The following is a 12840-nucleotide window of genomic DNA, read 5'->3' as shown; positions in this document are numbered from 1 at the left end:
TTAGGGATGGGCAATAAATGCTTGCCTAGCCTGCATCCCACAACGAATATTAAAAAAAACCTCAGCTCCTGACCTCATTGCAGCCTTGGTTCAAACATGGACAAAAAGAACTCAACTCCAGAGGTGAGGTGAGGTGATGTCAAGATGCCCTTGACATCAACGCAGCATTTGACCAAGTGTGGCATCAATAGGATTCAGTGGAAATCAGGGGGAAAGCTCTCTGCTGGTTGGAGTCATACCGAGCACAAAGGAAGATGGGTGTGGTTGTTGGAGGTTGTCATTAATGTCTATAATGTTATTGTAAATTATTTTTAAATAGGAATTGTGGTGGGGTCTGTATCTATGTGTGTGTATGTGTGTCTTAATTGGATTAATGCCAGCTAGTCTGGCTGCTTTGATGTATAGTAGTTTGAGATGTTAATTGGGTAAATAGTAAGGAGGATAGAAGGTGAGGGGTAAATTTGCATTTGTTGATAAAGCATTCAAGAGTGGGAGTAAAATCTTGCACCTAACTGGGAGACACCAAGCAATGCGTTTACATTACTAATAAAATTAGTGGCATGAAAATGTTATCGTTAGAAGATGTGACTTTAAAAGCCTAAGATACCATGATAAATTTACATTCAAAGGGGAAGCTAGGTATAAAGAGGGAAAGAAGATTGTGTGTAGATCCAACCAGCCTGTAAGCCTACAACTGTGTCTGCAAAGGAACCAAATTACAGGGAACCTCATTTTAATTCATAAGGTCAATGTGCTTTGCCTGGTGTCTGTTTAAAACCTATGGCCAGAATTTTGACGTCGGCATGCGGGGGTGGGCCCAACACGCTGACACGTAAAATGACACTCGGTGACGTCAGCTTTGCGTCTTGAAGTCAACACGCGTCATTTAGATATTACGTTCGGTTGGCGCGCGCCAGAGGTGGCTGCGTGCCCGCCGAACTGTCAACGGCCTATTAAGGCCATTAAAAAAACAATTAAAGCAACCTTAAGGTTGGCGGGCAGGCGAAGAGCCCAAGCGGCCTTCACATTTTTCAGGAAACCTCATCCACAGGCGGGATGAAGTTTCCTGAAGGTTTTATTAAATAAATAAATAAATAAATTCTGATAAATTGATAAACATGTCCCAGCTCATGTGACACTGTAACATGAGGGGACATGTGTAAATAATTTTTTATCTGTCTTTATTAAAAAATTTCAATCTGAACTTAATCTCCTTGAGGAAGCTCCATGCCTCAGGGAGATTTCTGCGCTCTTTCGCGCACATGCGTGAAAGAGTGCAAGCTCCGACTCTCCCTCCTCCCCCCGCCCGCACAGGTAGCGCTGAGCGCTACCGGCCGTGCATCACATTGGACGGGCCTTAACTGGCCCACCCACATAAAATGGCAGCATGCAGCCGATTGCGGGGAGCGATCGGCTCTGCACCCTCCTGCGTTCGCTCCCGACTGGCCCACCCGACAAGCAGAAAATTCTCCTCTATGGGTTACTGTTGCCTTGGTGAAGATTTACCTGGGAGTGATTAATTTGGGGATTTGTTTAAAAGTCATTATGGTAGTAATTTGTAGACACGTATATGTGCTTAATCTGTTGTAAATTAATAAATGTTTAATTCCATTTTATATAAAAAACCTTTTGAGGCTCGGTGGTCTTATTCCTGAATTCAGAGCTGCATCTCAAATATACCAATTGAAAATATAGATTATAACAGTTTTTCAAGTTTCCCTCTGAAATTTAAACAACTCAGCCTTTATCAACTGCTGTGTCATAACAGAAGTCAATCATCTCAGTTCCAGGACATCACTGCAGGAGTTCCTCAGGATAGTGTCCTCAGCCCAGCCATCTTCAGCTGCTTCATCAATGACCTTCCTTCCATCATAAGGTCAGAAGTGGGGATGTTCACTGATGATTGCACAATGTTCAGCACCATTCATGGCTCCTCAGATACTAAAGCAGTCCACGTCCAAATTCAACAAGACCTGGGCAATATCCAGGCTTGGGCTGACAAGTGGCAAGTAACATTCGCGCCACATAAGTGCCAAGCAATGACCATATCCAACAAGAGAGAATCTAACCATCGTTCCTTGACACTCAATGGCATTACCATCACTGAATCCCCCACTATCAACATCATGGGGGTTACCATTGACCAGATACTGAAATGGACCAGCCATATAAATACTGTGGCTACAAGAGCAGGTCAGAGGCTGGGAATTTTGAAGTGAGTAACTCACCTCCTGATTACCCAAAGCCTGTCCACCATCTACAAGGCACAAGTTAGGTGTGTGATGGAATACTCCCCACTTGCCTGAATGAGTGCAGCTCCAACAACACTCAAGAAGCTCAACACCATCCAGGACAAAGCAGCCTGCTTGATTGGCACCTCATCCACAAACCTTCACTCCCTCCACCACTGATGAATAGTAGCAGCAGTGTACACCATCTACAAGATGCACTGCAGAAACTTACCAAGGCTCCTTAGACAGCACCTTCCAAACCCACCACCATTACCATCTAGAAGGACAAGGGCAGCAGATAGATGGGAACACCACCGCCTGGAAGTTCCCCTCCAAGCCACACACATCCTGACTTGGAAATATAGCACCGTTCCTTCACTGTTGCTGGGTCAAAATCCTGGAACTCCCACCCAACAGCCCTGTGGGTGTACCTACATCACATGGACTGCAGCTGTTCAAGAAGCAGCTTACTACCACCTTCTCCAGGGCAGTTAGGGATTGGCAATAAATGCTGGCCCAGCCAGTGATGCCCACATCCCATGAATGAATATCAAAACAAACAATCTAGTTTCACCTGGCTAACAGTGCAGAAAAGCAATGGCGAGCTGTGCGGGTGGTATAATCTCATATGGGTCCCCAAGAATAAAAAAAAGTTATAAGTTTATACTCTACCAACCATATGCAGTACAGTACTCCAAGATATAAAAAGTTTAAACATATTTGTAGAACAATTCCAGAAAATGAGCAGTGCAGTAATGAAAATCAAAAGAATTACATTCTGGCAGCTGTTACTCTCTACCTACTGAAGACAGTCATAGAGTCACAGAGACTATTTGATAACATTTACGTGTTGGATACACACACAGACATACGGAGACACAGACACCTCCCCCCGCACCCCCCCGCCCCAAACAGGCAGATACAGAATCGAGGTCAGCTTTGATGTTGCCATATTCAGTCGCCTATTAGCTCATCAATTCTCACAATGAATAGTGACCACTGTACACAGAGGAACCACTGCCTATGCAATGATAACTCCTTTGGTGCATTTCAAGACAGAGTGAACAGAAAAATAGACTAACATGTATATTTTTTAAAAAATTCCTTTTGCACTGAATTTGCATTTATATAGTGCCTTTAATGTAGCAGAAACATCTCGTAGACCTTCAAAGGGGTGTAATTGGTCAATATAAGTTTTAAAACATCCAACTTTAAGTTTGATTAGTCACAGAAATGGGGCATGAGTGGCAGTGCCACCTGAAATCACAATTAGAGGGAAGGGAGTGTGTTAAATCACTGCTGTACACATGTATCAAAACATCAAGACTTTCTGCAAGAAATACATTCATTTAGGAGTGTGCTAATTCTGGTAAACAGATGCAACCTCTTCATTCTAGGAAAGCTGGATTTGACTGAAACCTATTCAATTCCATTAAATTGTTCCATCTGGCCTTCCATTTAAGATTATCTTTTAGGATGTATAGTTTAAATCCTAAACAACTTCTAAGAACATCTGCTATTTGAAATTTTGACACCGATATCACAGAACTGCTTGCCTTCACGAAATCAATGATTTTCCCAGGTAAATAGTGAAAAATTGCAGATATGTTCTTCCTCCAACTGTCAGGAAGAAAAAACATAAGATTTGTTGCAACCTTCCTCTTGTGTAACTTGGGGTTTGGAACTCAGGGATGTGATGTGGTTTGAATTCTGTAGGTTGGGGTCAACTTGGGTTAAGCAGAGCCAAGGCAGATTCACTCATCTTTTCTTACCAGGATTGGCAGATCATTAACAAATGTGGGGCTCCCTGGTGGTAGATTGCTTTATGGGTGTATTTGTGTAACCAACAAGCCCCTTGCTGGTTTTCCTGTGATCTCGGCACTATTACAGCTCTGCAGGGTTTTGTCTGGCCGTATATTGGCCAGCTGCTCCTACTGCCTTCTTGTGGATAGTCCTTGCTGATCTTTTGTTAATATCCCATGTTCCTTGTTTAAAGTTCTGCTAACAGATGCACTACCACCAAACCAAAAACAGGATGTTGTAAAACTCCAAGATTTCTTTGCTTTTCATATGGAATCACTCTCAGTGGGCAGGCTATCAGGATACAAATGGAAAGTACTGGTAAACAGAGCTATGACTGAATAGGGGCTTCAGACAGCTCACCTTCCACAAAGCAATGGCCTACTACAGCAGCATCCTGCTGTTAATGGAAAATGTTTGCTTCCAATTGCTAAACTGAAGGTGGTGCTATTGTTAGTTACGCTGAGTTACAAACTTTCAACTGCAGACTACATTATATATGGCGTGTGGTTGAGGCAGTGCCCAATGCATCTTAGTAAGAAAATAAAATAAATATTTGTAGTAGTAGAAGATACATAGCTATGGGACAAAAGCAAGGATTAGTTCAGGATTGCTCTAGCATTGAGATAGAGGATCAGCCATGATCATATTTTTCGGCAGAGCAGGCTCGAAGAGCTAAATTACCTACTCCTGCCCCTATTTTCTATGTTTCTATGTAAAAAACTGACATCGTTTTTATTTTATTTTATTTTAAAACATGGGCTGAATGGCTCCTTGTGCTGTTTCCCTGTAGATTTACTCTAAAGAGATTACAACCACTTAATATTCTTCAGTTAACTGTGAGTTCAGAAATCATGGAAGTATCATTACAGAGAATTTAAGTATTTATGTAGTAGCAGAAGCACAACACAAACAATATTTATACAGGGCACCTTATTTGCAGGAAGCCATGTGAAACAGCTTTATATTAAGAGCACAAAATAGTGAATGCTGAGCAAAAAGGAAAAAATTGGAATGGCTGGGGTAGAAGACTAAAGGTCTAAAGGACTAAAGAAAAGGGTTTTTGGAAATTAGGGAAGAGGAAAGACAGAGGGAACTGGTCAAAAAGTTGCAGAGGACAGGAATGTCATAGATGAATGAGTAGCTACCAATGGCAAACAGCAAGGATTGTGTGCACAGCAATGTAAAGCAGGAAGATATGACCAATGCCAGGATTTGAAAGTGACAATGAAAACTCTAAAGCCTGCTCAATGGAGCATGGGGGGCTTGTCAAAGGATGAAGGCAAAAGAAGTGTCAACAGTGAGTGTGAGTGAAGATGTTTGCTGCATCGAGTTGAGCATGTGGGGGTAAAGTTCCCGGTTTTGAGCGTGTTGGAAGTTGGACTTTGAGGCAATAAATCCATAGAATAGGATTTGAGTGAGAGGAGGAGGTTAGGAACATAGCCATATAATGATGCAGAGGTGGAAAAAAGCATCAGAAGTACTGGAGCAGATGAGGGTAATGCGGGGGGGTGGTGCGTGGTGTAAAAGGAGGAGGAAACAGAGCTGGGGTCCAAACAGGTACTGGTCAAGGTTCCACACTTTATAACTCAGCTTGCAGCAGCAGTCAGGAAGGTTTATGGAGCTAAGACAAGAGGTGTTGGGAGGCACCCAAAATAAAAGCTTGGGTTTTGTCAACATTAAACTAGAAGAAAATGTTCTGAATTTTCAATTTTTATTTATTTATCTAGTGTTTGCAGATGTAGAGTGGAGCTTACTTCCTACTAATGATAAATGCTACAATATTGTATCACTTGGGATATTGTACAGGACACAGGCACTTTCAGTTATTGAGATGTGTTAATGTGACTGAGTTCAAAAGAGTTTTCCCCTTCTCACAGATTTTGATCACTGTTCCAGTTAGAGTTTCTTTGTGTGGTCATCTCATTTCATGCCCTTCATATCCACAATGCTCCAATACTCTTGAGTTTCTGTACAACTGGATATTCAAATGAATACAGTTGAGTACTAAATTCAGGTTTCATTGGTATTATAAAAATCTCAATTTTCGCAAAGGCAATCCAGTCATTTACTACCAGGGTTGGCTCTACTATATTGACCATTACCATCCATTGCTCTTCTCTACTACAATTTATTTCAAGATCATTCGTGAAGGCAAAGATCCATTTTTCCACAGCTAATTGCCTCCTGAAACCTTTCTGCTCACCCCAACCTCATCTCTAACAGTAAGTGCAAGGAGCACAGACATCTTCATCTTCATAACTGATTATCATCCATGTAGCTGCCTATGCAGTCATCATCTCTTCCTGTCTTGCAACCCCACCTTTTCCTAGTCTCCTAACCATTCTAGTCCCAATTCCACAATATTTTAAACAGTTTACCTTCCTTGTTTCCAACCCCCCTCTCCCCTCCCCTAACCCCCAACACCCCATGTCCTTGCCAAACTTATCTCCCTAAAACCAACGTTCCACTTTCTTGACCGCCTCTCATTTCTCCTCAATGAGCCCTCCTGGCCCCCATCCTAGCTAATATCAATAGTTCATGTTGCTCAGATATGTTCATACTCCCTGCTAAAACCACTATCATCACACCTGCCCCACTCAAAAAAAAGTGTCAATCTACCTATCCTTGCCAATTACTGTCTCATTTCCAATCTCTTTCCTCTCTCAATAGGTCCTCACATGGCTGTTCCTAGAACTCCATCTGAATCCCTTCAGTCCAGCTTCTGCCCTACCTGCATAACCAAGACTTCCCTAACTAAATTCATAAATGGCATCCTGTGTAATTGTGATTATGGTGTGTCATCCCTCTTTGTCCTTGACTTCTGCACTTCAATCACTGCATTCGGTACAATGGTCCACTCTAATGATTTCCAATGATTTTCTTTCATTGACCAGCTCCATTGAGCTGTCTTTACTTGTTCCACTCCATCTTGGTAACACAGTCGGCCTATCTCCAGCAATTGTCTGACTTCTTGATGTAATCGCTAGAATTTCTCAAGGTTCTATTCTTAGACCTTTCACTTCCTCACCTACATGTTGCTGCTTGCTGACTTCACCTACAGTCATGAAGTCAGGTTTCATGTGCACACTTGCAATGCCCAACCCTGCCCCTCACCACCTTCAACACTGAGACTGTTGTCAGTCTGCCCATCAAATATCAAGTTATAGATGCATCGATATTTCCTCCAATTGAGAACTAATGCAATTGTTTATGGCCATTACAAACTTAGCTCCACTGTCACTCGCTCAGGGCGAAACAAACTTTTCAAAACTTTGGCATCTTGTCCAACCCACAGCCAAGCTTCAAAAATCACATCCTATTCATCACTGAGATCATTTTCCACTTCAGTATCATTGCCAACCTCTGCCCCAACCCTCAGCCCTTTCATTACTGAAATTCTTATTCATGTTTATGTCGTCCCTGGACTTGATTTTTCCAATGTCCTCTCATCTACCACCCATCATAGACTCCAATGTATCCAAAGTTCGGTTCCCATACCCTGTATCACATCAAGATCTCCATCCTCATCTGCAACTGATCTGTGTTGTCTCCCTGACATCCAACATATTTAATTTAAAATGCGAGTCCCCATTTTTAACTCCCTCCATGACCTCACACCACCCTTAGGTCCCTCCAGTCATATATCTTCTCCAACATCTTCTTTGACTATGCTAAACTGATATGCAAATAGCAGTAGTCCAGAAGTACCTCCTGTACATGTAGTTTACAGAACATACTTTCATCTGTGATCTGAGTTTAAGCCCAGGTTTGTGTTACAGGATGATGAGCCCCTTACTCCTGCTTTCCTGTTGGTGAGGTATGCTTCAAAGAAACTTTTCATCCCATCTATTATTTTTGATACATGAGCCTCCATACTATCTGCTAGGGAGCTATTCCATTGCATAACACATCACATATTTTCAATTATTTGCATTCCACAAAAGGCCACCAGATCTGATCAGATTCAGGAACCCTGGCTGATTTTCCTTTTGTAGGTGATAAACTGGATTTTGCCTTTGTATTTCCAATGCTTTTGGTAAATTCTTTCAGAATATTCTAGCCCAATACATCACATGTTATACAACTTTTGAGCAGCTTTTAATCCTGTCAGATTCAAAATAGTTGAAGTCAGGAAGAGGCATGGGAAAGTTCAGAAGATATTTCCAAATGGAAGTAAAAACCCAACTTATTCTGTATTTTTCACGCTCATTTTCAGTATATCGATTTAAATGTAAAAGGCCAACCGCTGATAGCAGAACTAAAACATATCCTGGTGCTATACATATTTTTGAACTGGATGAAAGAAATGAGTAGCGCGTTTGGAGAAATTAAGCCTCAATGGACCCTAAGATATTTCACAGATCTAAAATACAAAAAGGGAGCACAAATCACATTCTCCAGCAGTTTAACAACTCTGGCAATTTACTGGAGCAATTTCACATTACTAATAACTAACCTTTTGAGGGTTATAGTATCAATTCTACCCTAAAGCCAAAATTTAGCAAGATTACAAGATTATGTTTAAGGAAATATTCTAAAGGTACATTTCTTCAATTTTGACCACACAATATTAATTATAGTCCAACTTGTTAACTGAGAAGTGGAACATGTAGTAAATGACCAATGCTTAAGAGCTTAGCAGACAAAAAAATAACATACTTTCTTATGCTGCATACTCATAATTCACATGAAAACAATTTCAATTAGTATTGGTTATAATGGAAAGTCCAATACACTTTATGCTGGGGGCAGTGGAAGGGGTGGAGAGGTGGTTGGGGGGGAGGGGGGGGGGTGTAGTTGTGTAGAAGGTAGAAAAGGGGGTGATTAAAGCTAATTAAAGCAGAAGGCTGTGATTAATCCTATAATCAGCTCTAGCCTTCCACTGTAACATACTAAGTACTGGAATGTTGCAACGATGGAAAAATTGAAGTTTTTCCTGTAATTTAGCGTCTTTGTAATTTCTATATCTATACTTGTATTTCAATAGTGCCTTTCATGACCACAGGATGACCCAAACACTTTACAGTCAGTGAAATGTAGTCACAGTTGCAACGTATGAAACACCAATCTGCACAACATCAAGGTCCCACAAACAACAATGTGACAATGATGGAATTTTTATCCTAAAATGAATTTTGGTTAAGGGATATTATTGACCTGAACATCAGGGAAAAGTCCCCTGCTCTTCTCTAAAATATCGTGCTGCAATGGGGCCTTTTTCATCCACCTGAGAGGTGGTTTAATGTCACAACCAGATGACGTCACTGACAGTTCAGCACTCCCTCAGTATTACACTGGAGTATCAGCCTTGATTTTGTGCTCAAGTTTCTGGAGTGGGACTTGAATTAATGACCTTCTGACCAGAGATGAGAGTGCTACCAGCTGAGCCAAGGCTGGTACCTCATGGGCAACAGTGATTTTCTGTAGAAGAAGCCATACGGACATAATATATCCACTTGTTAATTGTTACCATTAAATAATAGTTTTCATTATTTTTATTACAACATTAGAAAATATAAAAGTTGAAGTTCAATAAACACAAGATGTAAAGCGCATCAGAAAGATTTTCAAAACCACTCACACTGGACTACAGGCATTTATATACAGGAACTAAGAAACTGTTTCAATGTTCAATATGAACATTCAACAGTATATTAAGCGTTTTATTGCATCCTGAAGCAACTTCAGCAATGACCCTTCTCCTGACAGGTGCTATTACTGTTGGATAAACGGCTTCTATGATTCATTACAGTTTTATGCTGGTTATTAATGCAGAGTGACACAGAACATTGCCAGAGTGTAAAAGTTGGGAATTTAGTGCAGAGGTGAAAGGAGGTGCTATTTGTTGCCTCGAATACTTGTAGTGGTTCGTGTTGCAGTAAATACTTAGTGTAAGCTATAGGCAGAAACAATTAATATCAAGTAGTTAATTAAAACTATAAGCTAAGTTGATTAACTATATAGACTAATTAATTAATGAAATGAAACAAGGTTATATCAGATCAGCAGCGCAGGTGGTGTGCTACAACTGCAACATGTAGGAGTTGGTATAGAGCACTGTGATCCTACACGACCACATCTGCAGTAAGTGTCTGCATCTTGAGGAATATCAGATTAGAGTTGTTAAGCTGAAGTCCAAGGTGCAAACATTGCGGGACAACAGGGGAGGAGGAGTGTTACCTAAACACTGATTCAGGAGGCAGTCACACCTCTAAGGTTAGTAAGTGGTACATATCTGGTTAATGGTAAGGAACAGGGGAGTGTGACTACAAATTAGATAGGTAAGGAAACTCCATGTGCACTGCTGGAGCAGCCTCAGCCTTTGCCCTTATTCAAGAGATGTGAGGATCTTGTTGCCACTGTGAATAATGGCAAAGTCTGAGGGGTGGATGAGCAAACTTACCAAGTTTTCATGGCCATTCAAAGGGGATGGCAGAGCGAAAAGGAATGTGGTAATGATAGGGGACAGTATAGTCCAGGGGTATAGATACAGTCCCCTGCAGCTGTGACTATGAGTTACGAAGGTTGTGTTATCTGCCCAGTGCCAGGATTAAGGATATCTCCTTGTGACTGGAAAGAAACCTGGAGGGGGAGGATCCAGTTGTTCTGGTCCACCTAGGAACCAATAACACAGTTAGGACAAGGCATGATGTTCTGCTGATGGAGTTTGAGGAGCTAGAGTCCAAGCTAGACTTAGACTATATATGAATATATTATATAATTCAGATTTGGGAATGTGCAGTTTCAGTCCCTGCACATGATGAAGATATTGAGGCTCTGAAGAGGATGCAAAGGAAGGGAACCAGAATGATAGCTCACCCAGGAGTTTGTTAATTGTATATTAATTGTTTAATTGTATTCAGGTGGTGGACATTAATTCCCTTTCTCTGCAAGTGTGTAAAGAATAGGTTCCAGTTCTATCCTTTATTGAATTGTTCTACTTTAGATAACTGAGTTCTTAATTATAACCAGAGGACATGCATGTAAAGCATGTAGGCAAAGCCTTAAGTCAGATGTCAGAGAATACTTATTCCCAGAATATTTCTCTCCAGAACAGACTACCTGAATACTTATGGATAAGGATATAGTGGAGCCTATTAGAAGGAATGAAATGGGTTCATGAATGAAGAAGATATTTCCAGTTATTGAGAGCAAGTTCCTACTAGTTGTGATTTAAAGGAACCTCGCTCTCCCAGCATTTTACCTTAGGGAATAGGACAGATGTTTGAGGGTTTTCTGGATTTAATTCAGGATTTTCCACTTTTTTATCCTTCTCCAGTAAATTACATTGTGAGAAGAAGGGTTAGTGGTGTGTTTTGCTGCACTGCATTGGATGGGGCAGGCTTGATGGCCCTTCCTTACCCTTCTGTACGTTTCCATGTTTCCTCTGTAATATTTGATGCTTTGAAGCTACCCATGGGAAATATCAAATAGAAACATTAATCAACATGGAATTTTATATGTATTAGAACTGCCTTTTGTCTTCAATTAATGTTACTCCTGCAGCATGGTGTTCTACGAAAAATAAACACAGGCAGCCTCACAGAAACAGATTTATAGTTTAGAACTTGAAGGCAGAATTCTGAACATTTAATTCTGTATAACTGTCTTTAATCTCACAAACTTTAAAAGTGAATGTTCAAACTTTAAAAGTGAATGTTGGTATTGCACTGATGGTGGGGGGGGAGAGATGCTGGTGATTGTGGACAGGAACGAGGTCATCATAGGCCAACTGGATCCTGTCCTAACTCACTCTCCAGGACCAACTGCATAACAACCCGGATTTGGATTCCTGTCCAACTTTTCCCTCACTAATGCTTTCTAGGTCACATAAATTAGTTTTCTGAAATGATGGAGGTCCCTTTAAATCCCCCAATGTGAAACTCACTGAATTGTAGCTCTCTTGTTGGGATTTGACCAGGTTACATGTTTTTTTAAAAGTTTTTTTTGGAGTTTAGAGAAACACCTTGAGTGTTTCAGCCAGAAAGGGGAGGTACTGCACTGTCAAACCCAGTATTTATGGTGCACTCACAAACCACTAAAGAGTTGGAGGCAGCTTGCCAACCCATTCCATCCCAAGAGGGTTGGCAGCATATCCAATAACTCCCCCAGACCAATGTTTATCTGACAAAGAACCAAAGCTGTGTCACCTAACATCTGTCACAAAGTGCCAGGGAGATTTTCTCCCCTGCTGAGCAAACAGACTTCTAATGCAGCTTTGACACTCACCTTTTCACCGCTTCCGTCGAGCCGGGGATAGGAACCCCTCCTCCTTCCCCACTGTCATACAGAACCCCACTAATATCTAACAGCACCCCTCTCACTCTTCCTGCAGGCTTACACCATTCGGCCATCATGGAAATTAAAACACGCTGCATTTTGGGAGATGCAGTCTGTTAACTGCTGCTAGTTATACAAGCTCAGAGGAAATGGACTACAGATACCAGTGCCCCGTGCGCTAGTGCTACCTCCCAAAGCCCAAGACAATAATTGGTGCACAAGCTTAACTCTGCTCAATGTCCAATCCCGTGCTATGCCCTGACCGCTCCATGGTGCTGGGCTGTGTAATATAAGATAGGAATGTGCGCTGTATGCTAATAGTAATAATATCACAGATATATTTTCTGCACACGATTACAGAACTTAGCAAGAAAACCTGAATTATATACTATTTCACACATTCAATTAGGCGTACAGCATTCATATTGCTGATGTATGAAATTAATCTGAGTAATTCATAATAGTTTTGACAGAGATGTATATTTCAGTGTTAAATGTATCTTTAGTGCCGTTTAACGGTTACATT

At 41.2% G+C, this 12840-nt stretch overlaps 1 protein-coding gene across 2 annotated transcripts in view; it reads right to left on the bottom strand.

The window, feature by feature from the left end:
• The window catches only part of lhpp (phospholysine phosphohistidine inorganic pyrophosphate phosphatase), a 157505-nt gene extending 145061 nt beyond the window's left edge, over positions 1-12444 (bottom strand). Inside the window, exon 1 of one of the 2 annotated variants that reach the window (XM_078564853.1) lies at positions 12264-12444. In XM_078564853.1, the coding sequence (XP_078420979.1) occupies positions 12264-12412 (149 nt within the window). In that variant the 5' untranslated portion in view covers positions 12413-12444. The remainder of the gene's footprint in view (positions 1-12263) is intronic. The other variant, XM_078564854.1, reaches the window with a different exon arrangement.
• Positions 12445-12840: the final 396 nt, after the last annotated feature.

The sequence above is a fragment of the Cetorhinus maximus genome, chromosome 20 (assembly GCF_964194155.1).
Source record: "Cetorhinus maximus chromosome 20, sCetMax3.hap1.1, whole genome shotgun sequence".
NCBI classification, from domain to species: domain Eukaryota; kingdom Metazoa; phylum Chordata; class Chondrichthyes; order Lamniformes; family Cetorhinidae; genus Cetorhinus; species Cetorhinus maximus.
This window is presented reverse-complemented; position numbering and strand designations above follow the sequence as displayed.